Source organism: Bison bison, unplaced genomic scaffold, assembly GCF_000754665.1.
Source record: "Bison bison bison isolate TAMUID 2011002044 unplaced genomic scaffold, Bison_UMD1.0 scf7180017864072, whole genome shotgun sequence".
Classification (NCBI taxonomy): domain Eukaryota; kingdom Metazoa; phylum Chordata; class Mammalia; order Artiodactyla; family Bovidae; genus Bison; species Bison bison.
Window position 1 is genome coordinate 11,223,684 of NW_011494644.1, and position 21,378 is coordinate 11,245,061.

At 52.2% G+C, this 21,378-nt stretch overlaps 1 protein-coding gene across 1 annotated transcript in view; it reads right to left on the reverse strand.

Annotated features, from left to right (window-relative positions):
* Window positions 1-6,352: 6,352 nt before the first annotated feature.
* MVP (major vault protein) overlaps window positions 6,353-21,378 on the reverse strand; it is a 19,755-nt gene continuing 4,729 nt past the window's right edge. Inside the window, exons 2-15 of the mRNA XM_010837310.1 lie at window positions 17,937-18,069; window positions 17,533-17,728; window positions 16,353-16,476; window positions 16,109-16,240; window positions 14,740-14,834; window positions 14,257-14,493; window positions 12,271-12,552; window positions 10,986-11,230; window positions 10,702-10,899; window positions 9,374-9,760; window positions 8,489-8,605; window positions 8,174-8,300; window positions 7,348-7,536; window positions 6,353-6,619 (exon numbers count right to left, since the gene is read on the reverse strand). Coding sequence (XP_010835612.1) covers window positions 6,401-6,619; window positions 7,348-7,536; window positions 8,174-8,300; window positions 8,489-8,605; window positions 9,374-9,760; window positions 10,702-10,899; window positions 10,986-11,230; window positions 12,271-12,552; window positions 14,257-14,493; window positions 14,740-14,834; window positions 16,109-16,240; window positions 16,353-16,476; window positions 17,533-17,728; window positions 17,937-18,061 — 2,673 coding nt within the window. The 5' untranslated portion in view covers window positions 18,062-18,069 and the 3' untranslated portion in view covers window positions 6,353-6,400. The remainder of the gene's footprint in view (window positions 6,620-7,347; window positions 7,537-8,173; window positions 8,301-8,488; window positions 8,606-9,373; window positions 9,761-10,701; window positions 10,900-10,985; window positions 11,231-12,270; window positions 12,553-14,256; window positions 14,494-14,739; window positions 14,835-16,108; window positions 16,241-16,352; window positions 16,477-17,532; window positions 17,729-17,936; window positions 18,070-21,378) is intronic.

Below are 21,378 nucleotides of genomic sequence, written 5' to 3' on the forward strand. Positions count from 1 at the left end.
GAAATGGGGGATATGAAAAGGCTTCGTGTCCAGGAGCCCCACAGAGCCCTGCATGGCATTAAGATCTCCCTTCTGACCAGATGAGTCTTCCAAGCACTCACTCCAGCCCCACAGCTCTGACTGGTTCCTTGGCTCTTTGGCCCTAACCATTTAGACAGACATCAGACATGTCTATTCATGTAAACTAAGCAAGCGTACTACGGTGTTAGTACTCAGTATGTCTGACTCTTTGCCACGCCATGGACTGTAGTCCACCGGACTCCTCTGTCCATGGAATTCTCCAGGCAAGAATACTGGAGTGGGTTGCCATTTCCTCCTCCAGGGGATCTTCCCAATCCAGGTACCAAACCCAGAAATCTTGCATTGCAGGCAGATTCTTTTCCATCTGAGCCACCAGGAAATTCAGCAAAGTGGGAACTAAAAAAGAAAGGTGGGCACAAGTGTGGGTATCTTTCTCTCAAGTAGAATGTGTCCATGAGGAACCAGCACAGAAGATTCTGAATCCCCTCCCCTGTTGGGGCTGGGAGCAGCGTGAGAGGCGGGGAGCCTGCTGCCTTTGGTCCCATATCCAGTGACTGGACAGGGCCCAGGAGGAACCTTCAGGATGGTTCTGTGTCCTGGAGGATGAGGGTGGGGAACGTCAAGGCTGAAGTTGACCAGTGGAGTCACATCATATGTTGTTATGGTCAATGTCTGTGTGTCTGAAGACTTTATGACTGATGTGATGGTGTTTGAAGGTGGGGCCTTCAGGAAGAGATAAGGTTATGAGCCCTCACATGCTGGCTCTGAAGCAAGAAGAGGTGTTTTTGTTTTTTACCAGGTCGGTGCTGGTGACTTGATCTTGGACTTCTAACCTCTGGAACTCTGAGACAGAAATTTCTATTGTTTCTAAGCCACCTAGTCTGTGATATTTTGTTATAGCAATATGAATGGGCTAAGAAGTATGTGCAGTAGTAACTTTCCAGAATTCAACTCTGTGTTCTCAGATTAAATAAATAATCACCATGTAGGACATGCCATGTGTTCTGCAGAGATGGGCACAATAAATACAGTTCCCTCAGGTGGTCCTGAGTCTGCTCTCACCCCTAATACTGTGATTTAGTGAGTGAGTGAGTGAAGTCGCTCAGTCGTGTCCGACTCTTTGCGACCCCTTGGACTGTAGCCTACCAGGCTTCTCCGTCCATGGGATTCTCCAGGCAAGAATATTGGTGTGGGGTGCCACTGCCTTCTCCAGGGGATCTTCCTGACCCAGGGATCGAACCCGGGTCTCCCGCATTGGGGGCAGATGCTTTAACCTCTGAGCCACCAGGGAAGCCCAAGGTAACGCTAACTGCTGTGAAAAACTTCAAGATGCACAGTGGCTCAAACAAGGCAGGTTATTTTTGTTGTTGTCATTGTTTAGTCGCTAAGTTGTGTCCAACTCTTTGCAATTCCATGGACAACAGCCCACAAGTCTCCTCTGTCCATGGGATTTTCCAGGCAAGAATACTGGAGTGGGTAGCCATTCCCTTCTCCAGGGGATCTTCCCAACCCAGGGATTGAACCCGTGTCTCCTGCCCTGGCAGGTGGATTCTTTAACACTGAACTATACCAGGTTAAATCCTAATTCCAGAGATTAGGGACTCAGGTGCCTACCGATTTTCAACGCAGATCTTCCAAGTGGACCTTGCTTGCTTGCATCTCACGTAGGCAGAGGTGCAGTGGGAGGACTGCTCAAGGCTGGTTTATTGGATGGCAGGGAACTGGCACCAGCTACATCCACTCCCATCGATTGGCTGCCAGTCAGTCATGTGGCCACTTCTACATGCAGAGGAGGTTGGGAAAGAGATTAGCTGTGGGCCTAGGAGGAAGAGAAAATAGATTTGGTACACAAAGTCTTTTGCTGTTTAAAGACCATTTTTTCTTCTACAAGGGATACGTCAGTCAATTTATTTGGTATTTAACCAAAGAAAAGCTATTTGCTCCAGAGCTAGAGGAAAACAGGCTGTGTTGATCTACATCTGAGATCACACCATTCTGTATTTAACGGGCAATTTAAGGGACCTTCAAGGGTAAATTTAGTACCAAAGGACTGAGAATTTGGCTCCAGCGTGAACTGGAACTCCACTATATTTCCAGCAAGGCCTGCTTTCCTATCATAGAGATGTATCTTGTCTTCCCACTATATAATCAGTGCTTGGGAGACAGTGAAAACCCATCTTCACGTGTACAGTTTAAAGAGCAACTTCGATTACCTTATTGGATTTCACGACCTTATGAGGTGTATGTAGTCAGGAGAGGCTAGATTATACTGTGGTAAAAAGCTCCCCCACAAACCGCAGTGAGTTCACACAGGAAACGGTGCTCACTTCTGTTGTATGTCTGCTGTGGGTTGGGTGTGGCTCTGCTTCCCACCATTTTTCTCTGGGACCCAGGTCGATTTTTGAATATTGCTGGTTAACACGGAAAAGGAAAAAGTGTGGTGATGTCATTCCCTCCTGCATTTCACTGGCCAGAAGTCATAGGCCGAGCCCAGTGGCCATTGGAGATCTGTGTGGTGGAGGCATCAAGTCATCAACTGGAAATGAGCTTAGAGCTCAGGGGTGAGGTCAGTGGTGGAGAAATGGATTTTTGAATCTAAAGCCAGGAGACTGGCCAAGAATGTAGCCTTGTAAAGGAACAAGGTTCTGGGAATTCCCTGGTAGTCTGGTGGTCAGGACTCCAAGCTTTTGCTGCAGAGGACACTGGCCAGGGAACTAAGGAAGATCCAGTAAATCACATTGAGTGGCCAAAAAAAAAAAAGAGCGAGAAAGAGAACAAGGCTCAGGGTGACTCACGACTTAGCAGCTGAGCAGAGAAAGTGGGATTGGCCAAGTAAACTGAGGCACAACCAGGGAGGTGGAAGGAAAAGCGGAGCAGGCTAGGCGATGGGAGGCTGTGGTAGGAGGCGGGCGGCCACTGAGCTGAAGGATGGGAGGGGCTGAAGGAGAGGACCTAACTTCTGGGTTTAGCAACGGTATTGTGATGCTGAATAGAGCTGTTTCCATTAAGCAAGGGGTGGAGACAGAAGTTAATTGGTGTGGTTTGAGGAGATAATGAGAGATAAGGAGTGGAAACTGAGAACTTTGGCTAGGAAGGAGGAGATAGGGGAGCTGGAGGGAACCAAGGGCAGAGAGAGTTGGTTCTCCATGGGAAGGAGCAAAGCACATTTCTAGAAACAGATGGTGCAGGAGATAAAGGCGGTGGGATGGGGGAGTGGACTCCCAGGAGGACTTGAGGGGAAGGGGGTGAGCCGGGCTCAGTGGGAAGAGGAGGAAGGATACGGTCCAGATGGGGTCGTTTGTTAGATTTGATGCTGGAAAGGGCCTTCCTGCCCAATGAGTTTCTATTTTCTCAAAGAGGTGAGAGAAAGTGGGCCGGGGTGTGGGAGGTGGAGAGGAGAGGGGGTGTGAAGAGCTGCTCTGAAGGGGCCCTCACACAAGCGAGCGAGAGGAGCAGAGTCAGAGGCCTTAAGGTCTCTCGAGATTCGTTGCCATGAGTTTCAAATGAGATCAGTCTGTAGGTGGGTGTTCCTCCTCCAGGAACAAGCAGCTGGTCAGGGCGGGTAGAGGGGGCGGTATCTGGTTTAAGTTAGGATGGAGCTTTTTCCACTGAGTATCATGGGAGAAGAGGAGAGGCGAGGAAGGAGGGTTTTTTGGTTTTTTTGTTTGTTTGTTTTTTTCATTGAAGTATAACTGAATTACAATGTTAAGTTTCTGCTGTACAGCAAAGTGATTCAGTTACACATTTATATACGTTCTTAAAAATTCTTTTCCATTATGATTTATCATGGGATAGTGAATGCAGTTCTCTGTGCTATACAGTAGGAGCTTATTTGTCCATCTTACATTTAATAGCTTACATCTGCTAATCTCAGCCTCCCATACTGTCCTCCCCCAACCCTTCCCCCTTGGTAACTACAAGAACATTCTATGTCCATGAGTCTCTTTCTGATTCATAGATGGGTTCATCTGCGTCATATTTTAGATTCCACATATGCGATATTGTATGGTATTTTGTCTTTCTCTGACTTCACTTAGTATGACAATCTCTAGCTCCATCCATGGTGTTGCAAATGGCATTATTTCATTCTTTTTTTACGACTCAGTAGTATTCCGTTGTGTAATATATACCACATCTTCTTCACCCATTTATCTCTCAGTGGACATTTAGGTTGCTTCCAGGTCTTGGATATTGTGAATAATGCTGCTATAGACATAGGGGGGTGTGTATCTTTTCAAATTAAGAGTTTTGTCCAGATACATGCCCAGGCATGGGATTCCTGGGTCATATGTTAATTCTGTTTTTTAGTTTCCTGAGGAACTTCCACACTGTTTTCCATCTGTCTGCACCAACTTACATTCTCACCAGCAGTGTAGGAGGGTTCCCTTTTCTGAAGGAAGTTTTGAGTGAGAATGAGTGAATTACAGAATAGACAACAAAATCTAGGCTGGGCAAGATTGAAATGAAAAGGGTGAGGGGTTCACCATTGAGAAAGTGGTTGAGATCAAGGTCACTGAACCCTGGAGTAGAGGAATGGTTGGCGGAAGGTGAGAAGGAGTTGATTTCAGAGGTGGTGTGGTTATTAGTAATGACAATGTCAAGGGATGGCCATGGGAGCCATGGCCAAGACAGGAAGGAACTTACTCTTCTTGGGTAACCTTACCTGCTGTTACTTCTCCCCAGAGGCCCTTGGCTATAAACAGTGTTAACACAGCATGTACCAGGTACTGGATGAAGAGCTTTGAGTTAGTTGCCTCTCCTCAGGGAAGATGCGGAGAAGGCAATGGCAACCCACTCTAGTACTCTTGCCTGGAAAATCCCATGGACGGAGGAGCCTGGTAGGCTGCAGTCCATGGGGTCGAGAAGAGTCGGACACGACTGAGCGACTTCACTTTCATGCATTGGAGAAGGAAATGGCAACCCACTCCAGTGTTCTTGCCTGGAGAATCCCAGGGACGGGGGAGCCTGGTGGGCTGCCATCTATGGGGTCGCACAGAGTTGGACACGACTGAAGTGACTTAGCAGCAGCAGCAGCAGCAGGGAAGATGTAGGGGGTTTGTAGGAAGGAGGGGTGGATGAGCTGACTCGCTTGCCTGTTCTACCAAGACCGAGACAGCACCACCAAGTGCTATGGGCTAAACAGACAGCCCCACCCCCAACCAGCGGAGACCTGAGTGGGGCCATTGGTTACCAATGCAACTCAAGGCAGGAGACAAGAGCTCATGGGACAGGGCCCAGTGAGGGGAGAGGAATAAGACTCTAAAAAAAAAAAAAAAAAAGCATCATAAAGAATCTCCCTGCAATGCAGGGGACTCCAGTTTGATCCCTGGGTTGAGAAGATTCCCTGGAGAAGCGAATGGCAACCCACTCCAGTATTCTTGCCTGGAGAATTCCACGGACGGAGGAGTCTGGTGGGCTACAGTTCATGGGGTCTCAAAGAGTCAATCGTGTCTGAGTGACTAACTGCTCAGTAGAGGAAATGCTGGCTCATTTCACAAATGAGGAAAAGATCAGGGAGGTTGGGTTCTCTTGGAGCACAGCTAGACACCCAAGCTTCTCTACCTAGGCATCTTTTTGCTTCCTCAGCAGAGACCAGGCAGGCCTGGCACCTACAGATCTACCTGTGCAGGAGGGCTGGTATACCTTGCAGCCTGTACCTGTGTGCCCAGATTAATTGTATCTGGATCCTTCCCCCAAATAAGGGCTCATTAACGGTCGTTGGGGAGGGTGAGAAGGGGGCACCCCTTCCTTGATGCTCCAAAGAACCCAAATCAGAAGCCCAGGGAGGTGGCTCCAGTTCCTAAGGCCCACTGCACCATCTTCCTCTCAGATCTGACGCCCCCATCTGACAAGGGATGGGTGCACAGCGCCATGCGCAGGTGCATAGTTTGACCAGCAGGTGGCGCCGGATAAAGCCTCCCAAGTGCAGGAGGTGGGGAAGCTGGGATGGATACACCCACAGACGGAGGGTTAAGACTCCAGAACGCCCTGGCCAAACTGGGCTCCTGGAGGAAATGGTAGTGAGAAGAGATGGCGCAGAAGCCACCCAGCCACCCCAAGAGGTACAGGCTTCATCCTCTCGCCTGTGGCATCATCTCCCCCCACGGGCACCTAGGTGAGCTGACTGCTGAAGGGATAGTCTGGCTGCTGAGAGGGACTTTAGGTCCACCTTCCCATCAGCCTGACTTTGGGTTAGTCTTCTCCCTGTCTTAAGTTTCCTCTCCATTTCAAGATGAGGGTGGCCTGTAGTAACCATCAAGATTTCAGAGGATCTCTTCCCCACCACCATTAAGCTCCCTTGTGATAACAGACTGAAGGTAACAGAAGAGGGTTTTAAATGCCCAGAAGTGTCCGTTTTATTTGTCAGTGCAGTACAGAGCTAAGGCACAACCTGGTTGTTTCCAAGAGTTAGGGGGGCAGCAGTGGAGATGGGAAGCAAGCCCTCTTGGACGCTGGGTCCCCCGGTGGGCTTCTTGGCTGGGGGCTGGGCCTCAGCCCCAAGCCCCAGCAAACCCAAGGCTGTGTTGAAGAGGTTGATGGGCGTGGAACCATCGGTGATGAGGGTGGATTTTAGGCCCAGGCTCTGCAGCAATTTTACCTGGAAGGAGCAAGAGGCGGGTGAAAATGCAGTCAGAACCTAGTCCCTTTTCTCGTCCCTTCGGCCGCCTGTCTGGGAGGGGGGCTACCCTGTTCTCGGCCCTCACACGGCAGCTGCTGCCCAAGCCATCCTCAGGACTATTCAGTGACAAGTGAAGACCATTAAGAGGAGCCTGAAGGTTTCATCCTCTCCCAGGCCTCAAGAACCTTGAAGCTCTGGCTGCTGCCTCCGGGAGCTCTGCACTCCCCGCCCTTCACCTGCCAGGTGGCAGCCATCCAGACCTTTCTGTTCCTTAAACACACCTTGGAGCCTCTACTGGAAGCCCTCATCGACTGTGCAGAACTTGAGTATCCCCTCTTCAGAGGGGCGCCCCCTTACCCAGCTAACCTGCAGCCTCTCCTCCCCCTTCTCCGTACTGCCCTGTTTGACTTCTTTTGAAGCAACTTGTCATGGATTGACATCCCATCAGTTTACCGCCCTCCCAGGAGCTCACTGAATCCAGTGCAGTGCCTGATATGACCCCATGCTGGAATGACATGGGTCAGAACACGGGATACATGGAGAGTCCAAGCCACCACCTCCTCTTGTCTCTCTGTCCCCGACATCTCTCTAGAAGTATTTGCCTCCCTGGCTCTGTCTTCCTGGTTCCAAACATGGTCCCAGGACGCACATCCACACGCACAGACATCCACACACGCCCACACCTGAACTCTCTCCCCCACTCTCACCTGCATCTCCGGCCCTGCCACAGCCATGTCTCTGATGGTGCTGGGCCCCAGGGCCTCTGTCATCTGCTTGAACTTCTTCACCTCCACCTCAGCCAGCTGCTGGGCCTTGCTCACTTCCAGCTCCAGCTGGGCCCGGGCATAGAGCAGCTCCAGCTCTCGTACTTTCTTTACTCGCTCAAGTTCGGCTTCCTGGAAAGGGAAAACCCAGCATTCTTTTGATTGGGTGGCCCCTAGATGTATCTAGCAAGTCACCTAGCCAGATATCCTGAGAGACCTCGGATGGAAAGGATGGAATAGGAAACTTATCAGTTAGGGGTGAACCCTGGCTATGCCAATTTTAACTAGTGACCCCTGTGTATGTTCAGTCGCAAAGTGGTGTCTGACTCTTTGTGATGCCATGGACTGCAGCATGCCAGGCTTCCCTGTCCTTCACTATCTCCCGGAGCTTGCTCCAATTCATGTCCACTCAGCCTCTGCTGCCCTCTTCTTTTGACCCCTGGGAACTCCTTAATCCAAGACTCAGTTCCCTCTGTAAAATGGAGAGAATTCCTACCCATAATGGAATTTCAAGATCTTGCCTGTAAAAACAACATACCTAGCACAAAGCTGGCCAGTATGGGAATGCCTGTCTGTAGGATGGGTAATTATTATCCTTACCTTCAAAGCAGGTATTAGGTGAATGGAAACAGGGCAAAGGACTCCACAAACCCCAACACACTTGAATGGGGCTTTCTGTTAGGGTGCTTGGTGTCCCTCGTGGCTTCAGAGACCGGGCCTCTTCCAGACCCCAAGGCCACACCCTTTCACAGGCATCTCCCCCACGCACCGTCTCAATGGCCAAAGCCTCTGCCTTGAGCTTGGCCTGGAGCACAGCGCCTTCTCCCTCGATGCGCGCTGCCTCAGCTCGGGACTCGGCCTCCGCCTTGGCGGTCCCGGTGCTCTCCACCGCGGTGCTGAGGGTGGTGCAGAGAAGTCAGGAAGGCCCCTGAGGAAGCCCAGCCCCGCCCTCCTCTACCCTTGACTTGTGCTATCGCAGCATGAGTGAACACACACGCACACATACACACACACACACACACTCCCCCCATCAGCTGCTCTTCCAAGACCCTCTGCCATCTTTTCTGCCAGTTCTCCACCCCACCTCAGAGCCTCCAGCTCCAGGAGTTCTCTGCGAGCTTTCTCAGCTTCCGATTGGTCTAAGATCTTCTGCCTCTCAAGCCTGCCGCGGGCTTCTTGTTCTAGTCTCTGAGCCTCGTGCCTGGGTGGGAGACGGGACAGGTAAGACGCTGGGAGTGGGGCCAGAATAGGAACTCCAAGGGCCGGGAGCACTGGCCGAGGAGAGGCCCTCGACATGCAAATGAAAACGCAGCATGGATATTACGTAAACCAGGGGTGGTTCTAGGTGCAGTGCACATGGCCATGACCCTGCATTCACACGACTCACCTTCCAGTGGGGGAAAAAACAAGTGAACCAAGATTTCAGACAGTGACAAGCTCTTTGAGAAATGGTTGCTACGATAACATGACTGGGCAAAGAGGGCGCTGCTTCAGCTGAGGTAGAAAAAGGGCTCTCCAAGGAGGTGAACTCTGGAGGCCAGAGGAGGAACCTGCCCTCAAGTGCAGAAGAACAACTCTGGGCAGAGGGAGCAGCCAGTGCAAAAGGCCTTCAATGCACAGCCGAGTTCCCACCTTGAGGAGCAGAAAGGAGCTATGGGCCTGGAGCACATGAGCCCTGGGAGAAGGCAGGAAGGCGAGGTGGGGGAAGCAGGGCTGGACCCCAGAGTGCCTGGAAGGCTGCGGAAATGAATCTGGGTTCCAGCGCCAGCAAGGTGAGAAGCCACAGAAGCAGAGGTAGCATCTATTCCACTTTCAGTGGCCCAGGCTCTCTGCTGGTAAGGGGACAGCAGGCTGACCACCGGGGGTGCTGTGTCACTGGGGTCCTGGCAGTGGGAAAGAGGCAGGGACCTGTGAGAGGCGGGGCCCACAGTGGGCATCGTGGTCAGCCAGGCCCCTAGGCCTCACTCACTTGGCAGCTGCCTCCTGGGAGTTGGTGGTGATCTCAATGGCCAGCTGGACGCTGCGCTGCAGGGCGTCCCGGGTCCTTTGGTCCACGGGCTCCACCGACTGCACATCCACACTGCTGACCACCAGCCCGTTCTGGGGAAAGACGGCCCGGTCCCGGGGCTGGGGCAGGGCCATGGTGTCAGGCCCCTTGGTTTCCTGGGTCTCAAAGCCAAAGACAGCAGTGCGAATGATGCGGGCCGAGTTCTTATGGAAGTCATCAAAGGTGACGGAGGCCACGGCCCCCCGCACCCGAGATGCGATGGCCTTGCAGGCGTCACCCACAAAGTCGGGCACTGAGAAAAGCTTGGCCGTCTCTTGGGGGTCCTTCCGGTCACTCAGCTCGAAGTGCCTGTGAGCAAAGACAACTTTCTCGTCTTCAAAAACGGACATTGACACCCACCTTCTGTGGTTTAGGCAGGGTCTCATGACAGAGAATGCTAATTAGCATCTGCTATGTATCAGGTAAAGTCCTAAGAAACTTACACATTCCCATTTCATTCACTCATACCACCCTATTTGGTGGGAATTTTTATTTTTTAGACAAGGAAACTGAGGTCCAGAGAGGTTAAGTGACAGACTCTAAGTCATACAGCGGGTCCTCCCAAGCCAGAAAGTTGAACCCAGGTGGTATGGTTCCCGGGACCAGGCCCCCTCGGTTTGTCAGGTTGCAGTGGCTCCAAAGATGCCAGTGTCCAGCTAGCTGCTCTTGTCATGTCCCAGGCACTCAGCCAAGAGGTGAGGAGGGTATGCTTGGGAGTTGTCAAGCACTGCTTCTGGGTCCGACTTTTCTCTCCCCTCTCATCACTGCCATTTGAGCTTTAACTACAGATGGGTCACTGTTCTAGTTCTCATAGCATCCTGTCCACAGGCCCATGAGACTGATGGTGACGCTGTTATTTTACAGCCTGGGAATGTGTGGAAAGCACCCAGTGCTTGCCCAGCCCGTGGCTAGCAAGTGGTATACCTGTTGGCCTCAGAGCACTTGCTCTCGACCACCTGATCATCCCAGCACACACATAGACACACACCCAGTCTTTTTAAAACCTTGTTTGGCTGAATTCCCAATGGGAGTTTAGCTGGTGAGTGTCTTCCACACACGTCCCTCCAAATCCTGCTCCAGGAGAGCCCACATCTTCCCTGTCATTCCCCTCCAGCATCAGACTGCATTTGCATGAACCCCTGGGTTTGCCCCTTGACCACAGCATGGAGCTGGGTGCTCTGCCCTGATTGTGGGCTCAGCACTTGAGGAGGCATCTCTCCTCCTCACGGTGCCCCCCCGGGGCCCCTTACCAGTTGTAGGCAAGCTGCAGCTGGAGCCTGGCATGGTCTGCTGTCTCGATGGTGATGACGTCGGTGAAGAAGTCGGGCCCCAGCAGCAGGCAGAGCGTGCGGCGGGCGTGGGGACGCTTGGGCCGCCCGGCCGAGAGGGACAACACTGTAAACTGCTCTTCGGGACCCAGCAACACGAGCTCTGGCCCGAAGACCACGCTGCAGAGAGAGCCGGGGGTCAGAGGCCTGGAGAGACCCTCCCGCCACAGCCCCCTGATGGCACAGCCACCCAGGCCACTGCTCACCGGGCTTTCTTCTCCCGGTAGTCATACACCTGCACTGCAGCATTGTGCGGCACGCGGTAGCTGACCACGCGGGTCTTATTCCGGGGAGTGGAGAGCTTAGGGGTCTTGGATGTCTCCTTCTCACCCCTGTCGGCCAGAGGATCCTGCCCCTTGTTCAGCAGCTCCTCCACCCCTGGAGGCAGCTCCTTCTCCCACAGGACTTCGTCCTGGGTCAGCATGTAGGTGCTCCCAATCACAGCTCGCACCTGGAAGATAAGGAGGGATGTCACCAGCGAGGGGAAAATGGAGAGAGACCCACCTGGCAGCCCTAAAGCGGAAGTGATCCAGGAGGCAGGGCAGCATCCTGGTTAAAGGTGGCCTCCGGAAGGAGGCTGCGTTCAAGTTCACACTCTGTGAGCTTGGTCATCTTGGGCAGCTATCTGCCCCCACTGCCCCCACCACCCTGTGTCTCTCAGCTCCTTATCTGCAAAATGGAGGGTAGGGGTGAGGAATGAATGATATCTTGCATGTCTAGTGCCAAGAATTTGGTATATGGTTATGTTCCAATATTGTTCTTGAATTTTCCTTCATAGGGCAGCTTGGAGGGCACCCCAGGGACAGATGCAACCCTAGGAAATAGTTCACACACTAACATTTCCTGGGATTCTGAACTCTACTTGTAGGTTAGAGTCCTAAAAGAGGCTGGAGATGTGGTCCTCAGTCAAACCAAGATCAAGGTTTAGGTGACAAAGAGGGATTCCACCAGGAAAAGGGTATGTGAAAAGGGTATGATCCTATGCATCCCAGTCAGACCTTTATGCCGGAGGCCAGATCTAGATGCCTTGGGGGTTGAGTCCCCATCTTCAAATCTGGTTCATCTTCTTGCTCAGGAATGCTAACATTTAAAATTAACTAAGACAGGGGCTTCCCTGGCGACTCAGTGGTAACAAATCCACCTGCCATGCAGGAGATGTGGGTTTGAGCCCTGGGTTGGGACAATCCCCTGCTCCAGTATTCTTGCTTGGGAAATCCCATGGCCAGAGGAGCCATGGTGGGCGACAGTCCATGGAGTCGCAAGAGTCGGACATGACTGAACAACTCAACCACCATTTAAGGCAAAGGGAAGGCAAGAACTCCAGAAAACGCCCTGGTCTTTTGCAGCCAGCTGGCTCAGATGCTGCCAGCAACGCTGTGGAGCTCTTCTGTCACCTCTACTGCCCACCGCCCCATCCGCATCATCCCCTCGCCCAGACCAGCCACCACCACACCCACCTGGCAGTGACAGTGCCCACCCCTCCACAGTTACCCTTCCGGTCTTGACATCCTGCACGTAGATGCCCTCGTTCTCATCCAGTGGGATGGCCTGACGCTCTTCCACCACCTCCACCTTGGCGGGCGGCACATACTCCAGGGGTCCACGGATGAGCCAGTGGTCACCAGCCTGGTGGGAGACCTTCTCCTTGCCCTCCCCCTCCTCCAGGGGCTGCAGGGCCCTCAGCAGCAGCCCCTGCTGCTCCGACAGCACGTATACATTCTGGATGCCTCGTTCCAGCTTCTCCCCGGGCTGGAGGAAGAAAGACTGCTCTCCCTGGTAGGGAGAAGTGGAGTCAGGAGCCGTCGCCTCCCAGGACTGTGGAGCCCTCTGATGGTACCTCCCTCAGCCCTGGGTGATTGTGGACTTCTGTTGAGGACAGAAGCCCCTGCACCACCCCCCCCAAAGTCCCTTCCCCACCTCATCATACAGCAAATCATTTATTTAGACTGAGACTCTTCACAAATCCCTGTAGATGTGATCAAACCTGCCCTGGAAAGATTCTGTGAAGTGTCAAGGTCTGGGTTCTCACAAGCTCAATAGTTAAGAATTAACCTATTATTGCTTTATTTCTCCCACATTTTATTCCCTTAGGGTGGTGTAGTACAGAGTTTCCCATCTCTGACCTTTGGACCAAATCTGGCCTGCTGACTATTTTTTAATATAACATAATACAATATAAATATATATTTGAGATAAAACCCACCTATTATAAAACATGTGCCCATGTGCTAAGTCGCTTCAGTCATGGCTGACTCTGCAACTGTATGGACTGTAGCCTGCCAGGCTCCTCTGTCCATGGAATTCTCTAGGCAAGAATATTGGAGTGGGCTGCCATGCCCTTTTCCACGGGATCTTCCCAGCCCAGGGACTGAACCCATTTCTCCTACATCTCCTGCACTGGCAGGTGGCTTCTTTACCACTAGCGCCACCTGGGAAGCCCATATTACAAAATACACCTATTTAAAGTATACAATTCAGTTGCTTTGGAATATCCCGAGTTGCCCAACAACACTACTCCCTAATCCCAGAACATCATCATCCTGAAAAGAAACCCTGTATCCAGTAGTAGTTACCGCCCATCCCCGCCCCAACAACTGTATGTGGATTTACCTACTCTGGACATTTCATGTAAATGGAGTCATACAATCAGTGGTCTTTTTATGCCTGGCTTCTATTGCCTAGCATAATGCTTTCAAGTTTCTCCGTGTTGTAGGACATATTAAAACCTCATTTTTGATTTTTACCTTTTTGAATTCTCTCAAGAACATGAGTGTCCGCCACCCCAGAAAGACTATCTTATCCTTTTGATTGACATGCCATTGAATGGATATGCCATATTTTTCAGTTATTCATCAACTGATGGATATTTGTTTCTATTCTTTCTGCCTCCTGTTTTTGCAAATAAAATGTTACAGGAACGTAGCAGTACTGGTTCACTTACAAGATGTCTACACCACACAATATTGTAAAGCAATTATCCTCTGATTTAAAAAAAAAGACAATCTACACTGCTCTCATGGCACAACAGCAGAACTAAGCACAACAGAGACCATACACCTCACAAAGCCCCACATATCTATGACTGTCGTAGGAGAGGCCTGCCCAGCTCTGGTAGTCCCACATATAGTTCACAGAAGGGATGAGGTAGAGGATGGGGAAGGGCAAACCAAGAGATTTGTCTGATGCAGGATGACAAAGCTTCCAGAAGAGAGAGACGTGAAATATGAGAGAGAGTTTCTGGGTCTGTATTCACAGCGGTCAGGGAGGCGCTCCCAGGAGAGACTGTGGGTAACCTGAGGTCAGGGATTGCCAGAAAGATCAGTGACACTGTATTCTCAAGAGAGAGAGACAAGTGTGCACAGAGGGAGCCGAAACCAGCTTGATGTTTCTAGAACGTGTACCTGGGGTGGGAGGAGGGAAGGGACAAGGGTCCAGGGCCTCAGGCCATTCCCCTCTGGGTGAGGGGCAGGCACTTACCTTGAACACAAGCTTTTGCCCCAGCTGGTTCTTGCCGTCTGGTCCGACCGGGTCGAGAATCACACAGTAGTTGTGGGGGCCCAAGGTGGTGACGGACACAACCCCCATCACCTCCTCATAGACATCTGGCACGTGGGCCTCTGTGTCCTGCACGGTCACCAGCCACTCCTCCCCAGTGCGGCGGGTCACCCCCCTCACGTCTCGGAAGTTCTGCCGAGCTCGAAGGTGCAGGGCTGTCTGGAGAGCAAGATGTCAAGGGGCAGGGGGGTTTCAGTAAAGCCACCTCCAACTAACTTCCTCGGGGGATCTGGGGACCCCACTGGTCACTAAATGCTCCAGGTCTGAGTCCCAGTGTCTACCAACCCAGGAGGGTTTCTTAAACCCTTTCCAGTGACCCAGGACACTCCTCAGGTGATCTTATTTTCTGCCACAGTTCTCTGCCCCTCTGAGAATCTCCCACCCAGGGCCCCCCAGAGCACAGACCTTTTCCGTAAGGATCACAGCATCCACCACATCCAGAACCTCCTCAAACACTGCTGGGAGATAGGCACCCACGGAGCGGACCAGCCATTCTTCTCCTGGGCCGGGGAGGAGAGGCAAAGGTCAAAAGTCACCCAGCCTGCTCCCCAACTGCCCCTTCCCGCAGCCTAGATAAAGGGTACCTGCAGGGCTTCACACACCACTTTGAGATCATTGCCCTCAGGCTCAAGAGCCTGACAGAAGTCCTTCTTTTCCTTTTTTGAGGCCAGAGGAAAAGCAACCCCTACCTCAGAGAGATTAAAAAAAAAAAAAGGTCTTCCAAGCATCCAAGTTGTTGCTATGCCAGTACCCTGTAGGCCTTCTCTAAGCTCCAGAGACTAGCTTTTTTCTTCTTCCCCTAAAATGGGCAGAAGGGCTTCCCTGGTGGCTCAGAGAGTAAAGAATCCACCTGCAATGCAGGAGACCCAGGTTCCATCCCTGGGTCGGGAAGGTCCCCTGGAGAAGGGAATGGCTACCCACTCCTGTGTTCTCACCTGGAGAATTCCATGGACAGAGGAGCCTGGTGGGCTACAGTCCAAGGGGTCACAAAGAGTTGGGCATGACTGGGCGACTGACACAAAGTGGGCAGAACTGCGGCATTACAGCTTAGAGGTCGTTCAGCCTACTAGAGAAGCAAGGGTGCTGGGCACAAGTTCCAGCCTGGCTCTTTCTGGCCATAAACCCAGGCTTCAGTTTTGTCATTTGGAAAATGGGAGCTGTGGTGCCTCAGGGTTACAGGAAGACCTAAGGGAACTGCAGTCAGTAAAACTTTTGAACCACACCTGGCTCCGTAAGCCTAGCCTTTGTTAAGACCTTGTTTTGTTTAATACAACAGGTCTGTCGAACAATTGCTAGTTGCATATAAACATGGGAAGTCCCAATGGTTCGAGAGGTAAAGAATCTGCCTGCAGTGCAGGAGACCTGGGTTCAATCCCTGGGTCGGGAAGATCCCCTGGAGGAGGAAATGGCAACCCACTCCAGGATTCTTGCCTGGAACAATCCCATGGACTGAGGTGCCTGTCGGGCTACAGTCCCTGGGGTCGCAAAGAGTCAGGACTGAGCATACACAGGCACAGCAACAATATAAACACCTGCTTTGTTGGTCTAGAGACAGACCCAGCTCACGACAGAGTCAGAGGAAGGGAAAGCCATGTCAACAGGATCCGGGTCTGGTTAGTGGGGGAAGCAGCATGAGGCAGCCCCCAACAGCTGGCAAGAGATACCAGGAAAGCACTTCCTCCAGGCTACAGGTGGCCAGCCCCCAACCTCCCCCACTTACCCCCACAGTCAAGGCTCAGCCCGCCCTATCCCCGTGAACACTTCAAGACTCCACCTGTCACCCGCTCCTTGCCATCCCTGTCTAAGCATTCCTTGCGAGCCCTCAGCCTCAGGGCCTGGTTCTGCTTGATGACTGTGGCCTGAATGATCTCGATGACTTCCACCTCCTTCTGGGGTATATATGTGCCTGGGAAGGGAAGATGGGGGAGGTAGGGTTTGAAGGTCAGAAGATATCAAGGCCCTAATGAGAAGGCAGGAAGCCTCTGACCCCAAACCCGGCTGGATAGAAAAACACTTACCAGGCCCTTCAAATAGCCACTCATCCCCTGCTACCACCTTCTGTCCGTTCTTATCCTCAAAATCCAGTAGCGCCTTAAGATGGAGGGCGGTGTTGGGTAGAACCACCTGCAGTGGGGTAATGTCCTAACAGGGGAAGCAGGGGGGAGTCATGGGGTACTCAGAGCTGTGACCCCTTGAGGCCAACTGAGATCCTCAAGGTCAGAGTCCACAGCATCAATCTCTCCACATCCCCAAAGATGACCCCAAGTGGAATGTACAAGATAGGGGTGGTCCCAGAGCCATCTGGCCTGAAGAGCTGAGACGGGGTTGACAGAGCTAAGAATTAAGATGGAGTTGATGCCACGGCTGAGGGCCAAGGAAGTACTTTCCTCTGCAGAAGTGCTCAGATCCTGTTTAGAATTAGAACTCCAGGTAGGAGATTGGGTAGAGGGCTTGCTGGGCATTGTGGGAGAAACATCAGGGAAGCTGAGTAGGTGAATATCTCACGGCCCAGTGTGCACTGGGGCGCTCAGGAAACAGGAGGTGGGAAGGTCTACACTGCTCTGACGGGCATATCTGAAGTGTGAGGCTTTGTTTTCAAGGTTGCCTCATGGTCACCAGACCCAGTGCAGAAGAGAAGCAGCAGCATTGTTTGGTAGAGGGGACTCCTGAGGGAAGTGAAGGTCAAGAAATGTCGCAGAAATGAAGGTGTCCTCACTCTCAGACCCAGGGCCGGAGGGCAACACGGACGAGGGCCCAGCTGGTACTTCAGGCCTGCAATGCCTTCCCATGGAGCGACCACAGGCACCTGGGCCTCAGCTGGTCCACCACAGCTGATCCGGCCCACTGGCCGCCGAGACTGTCTGAGGGAATGAAATGCTTACTCTCGGCACAAGTCACTGAGTGCCAGACTGGCCAGGAGCTTCGGGCAGGCTCTGGAGCCTGGAAGGTTAGGTGGCGAGATAGGCCGACAGCTCTCAAAGGTCTGACGTGGGCGTATGAAGAGGAAGAGGGTATTTGGGGAAGGTGAGGGAGGGGGCATCCAGTCAGTTCTGTCCCAGTGAGAACCAGCAAACGTCCCCTACCATCCCCACCCCCTCCCACCACCCCAATTTGTTTTCCCTCCAGAAAGCAGTGCTGAGCCCTAGGTCAAGGCGGCAGGACACAAGAGAGTGGGTATAGGGAAGGTGAGCCGGGTACCTTCTCCAGCACCTCCCCTGGGAACAGGGGGAAGGGATCCTGGGCCAGCCGGATCTCCAGGTCCGCGTGGCGGAGCCGCACTTGTCCTGTGACATCAAACAGCACGGTGCCCTGGGCATCCCGGGCCACCGGGTTGGCCACCATGCAGTAGTGCCGTGGGGGGACCGTCAGCATGCGCACGGGAGCGAACAGGATCCTGTTGGAGGGCGAGAAGCAGTGTGAGGACTCAGACCCCTGTCCCTAGTCCCGAAGGAGGCAGCGAAAGGGAGAGACAGCTTCCTGTGACCCGAGCCAATGCCAGTCTTGCTCAGGAACAGGAAGGAGGAGATGGGTCATCATGCCAGCCAGACTCCCAGGCCCTCCTTGGCCCCAGATGTCCCCACGGCCCAGTGCTGGCCACCCACCTCTCATTGTCCTGCCGGATGTAAGTCTTTGGCCCGACCTCCACGCGGGACACATTGCTGTTCTGGTCTAGCACGTGGATGTAGTGGTATGGCGGGATGCGGATGATGGACTCTTCCATTGACATGGTGACTCCTGAGCCCAGGGCAGCAGAGTGACACAGAGGTGGGCAGAAGACAAAAGGTGAGTTCGGGGGGCTTGGGATGAGGCTGACGTAAAGACTGCCTGGGGTGATAGGGGAAAGGGCCCTTGTTCCTTCAGCTCAGGCTATTCCATCCTTTACCAACCCCCACTCACTTCTTTCTTCCCACCCAGGGCAGCCCATCCAGACCTCATCTCTATTGAGAGATGCTTGATGTAGTTAACCACAGAAGCCCACAGCTTTCTGCCAACTCTTTTCCCTCATTCCCATCAACTTTACCTCCCTCAAGCTTCCTATGCAGCGCAGCTTGTGGGATCTTAATTCCCCCACCAGAGATAGAACCTGGGTTCATGACAGTGAAAGCACCAAGTCCTAACCACTGGACCACCAGGGAACTCCCCTGGAGGTGGCTTCAGATCAGAACTTTCCCGATGTTCAACCCCCAATGTGGAGGAGGCAGAAGTGCACGGAGCTGGGAAAGGTGGTCAGCCTCTGGCGGAGCTGTGGGGGTTCCCCCCCCAGTACGGTGCAGAGGGCAGAGGCTCTGAGGAGCTCCCTGGATCCTCCAGGGGGCAGGCTCCTTTATTTCAGGGGATCCTGAGGGCCCCAGCTGTATGCAAACATTAGCCCACATCCTGAGAATATTTGCATGGTAGGCAATCCTGATGAACTGTTCAGATATGAGCCACCCCTCGAGGAAGGGACCCCTGATGGAACTGATGCCGGATTAGCAACACCAAAGTGTCTAGTCCTTTCCCACTTCTCTCTGGTCTGCTGCCACCCATGACTCCCTGCCATCACAGGTAGGGGTGGGTGGGAAGGAGAAAGGGAGTAAATGAATACTCCATCCACCCCCACCCTACCTGCTTCTGAATCCTGGGTGGTTACATCCAGTGCTCAGCCTGTTCAGGAATGTCACACCGCCTACCTAAACCCCAGTCCTGCCTCCCTCCAGCATGCCTTGAACTTTGGCCATGTCCCCTGGAATCACACAAAAGGAATCAAATTTACTAGGGAATTCAAAGCCTTGCCCTCTGAGACTTTGGTCCAACTTAAAATATTTTTGGCCACACTGTGCAGCATGCAAGATCTTAGTTCCCTGACCAAGGATCAAACTTGCGCCCCTTGCACTGGAAGGGAGGAGTCTTAACTACTGGACCACCAGGGAAGTCCCAGTCCAACAGTTTTGAAGCCACCACCAAAAAAGGAGTGGAACCCATCTACTCCACCATTCATCTAGCTTTCAACCTGGGTGAGAAAGAAATGGGAAGTGAGAAAGAGGAAGGGAAAGTGGCTTGACACAGGAAACAGAGGCAGGAGCCACAAAATTATGGGATGAAGGTGAGGCCCAAGGGTTTTACTTGATCCACACAATCTGAACAATTTCTTCTGCTTAGAAAATTGTAAGTTTTTTATAAATTCCCGATTCCTGCTTCTCTTGACGAATGAGGAGCCAGGCCATACATTCCCACGTGACAAACTGCTGAGCGCCAAGTAGCTGCTGAGCTCTTTAGATGGGTCACAAGCTTTCCTGCTTAACCACAATCCCCACCACTCCCCGTTGTCCTACACCTGTGCCAGTGCACTCACATCACCTGTGTGGTTCCTGTTTAAAACGTCCCAGGACTTGCCTGATGGTCCAGTGGTAAAGAATTCGCCTGCCAATTCGGAGCACATGGATTCAATCCCTGGTCAGGGAAGATCCCACATGCTGTGGAGCAACTGAGCCACAACTGAGCCGGTGCGCAGCAGTTACTGAAGCCTATGTGCCTAGAGCCTGTGCTCCACAATGATGAGTAGCCCCCGCTCACAACTAGAGGAAGCCCAGGTGCAGCAGTGAAGACCCAGCGCAGCCAAAAAAATTCCAACTCAGCATCATCTGATAGAACTTTCTATAATAATGGAAATAATCAGTGTGGTCTTTGGACTGACTGCACGTGGCTACCAAACTCTTGAAATGTGGCAGTGTGACTGAGAAACTAAATTTTTTTTTTAAGAAGTGGATTTATTTAGAGAAACACTCCACAGACAGAATATGGGTCATCTCAGAAGGTGAGAGTGTCCTAAAGTTTTAATTAATCACATGTAGCTAGTTGATCCCCATATTAGATAGACAGTGTAGTTCTAAGTAACTGAGTCCTAGGTAGGGAGGATGAGTCGTTCAAGGCCACACAAGTCATTGGCACCATTAGATTCTCATCCTGATGGAATACCTGGTCCTGTGTCTCTCCAGTGGCATGCAGTGCAGTGCTAGGGGCACGGATTCAGCCAGACTGCCAGGGGTCACTTACAATTCTGATCCGCCACTTTCTTGCCTGGTGAAGTGAAAGTCGCTCAGTCGTGTCCTACTCTTTGTGACCCCATGGTCTATACAGTCCATGGAATTCTCCAGGCCAGAATACTGGAGTGGGGAGTAGTTCTCTTCAGGGTATCTTCCCAACCCAGGGATCAAACCCAGGTCCCCTGCATTGCAGGCAGATTCTTTACCAGCTGAGCCACCAGGGAAGCCCAATGTTCTAATGTCTTACCTCATTTTCAAAGGTTACAGTTTTCATCTGTTTTCTTGGTACACTTTCTGTATCCTGAGGGCTATGATTCTCTGCTCCTTTTTCTTGCAACTTTGTATGGGATTTGATATTGATACTTTTCTGTTGCCTGTTTGTCAGGTTGATTACCCTTAACTTTCCTAACATCAGAGCTCCCTCTTCTGTTGATTTCAGGTAGTGTGTGAAAAACCCAGTGTGGGCTTTCTGCTCTCCCCATTCTTACCCTGGCCTTTGCTTTCCTTCTTCTCTACTGCCCATCCTGCTCAGCTGCGCTTCCATTCCCTGGGACAGGGCCCCACAAAAGCATCCCCCCTCCCCTGGCTAGGACTGCCTGGATCTTGGTTCTAAGTCTCACTATGGATGGGTGATCTTAGACAAGTCCCTTGCCCTCCCTATTCCCGTGTCCTGGACTTTGAACTCGGGATGGATAGGGCATCAGCCCAAGTCTATGAGAATGGAATTTATTATGAAGCACTTGGAATAGAGCCTGGCTCTGAGAAGCACTGTGTGTAGCTTGCAGCTGAGGCCCAGCCTCCCTATCCAGTTGGAGGATGTGACCTAGAACTATGGTGGCCCCTTATCCCACCCAGCATATCCGCTTTAAACGTGTTTACTGATCAGGAAGGTGACAGGTTTGTGCGTCACCCAAGCTGTGGGCCTAGAATAGCCAAGGGGCATCTGACAGCCTAGGGAAGCCTCTTCCTGGTTCTCTGCACAGTGGAAGCCTGGCCAGAAAGCCAGATGGGGGAGAAGGGA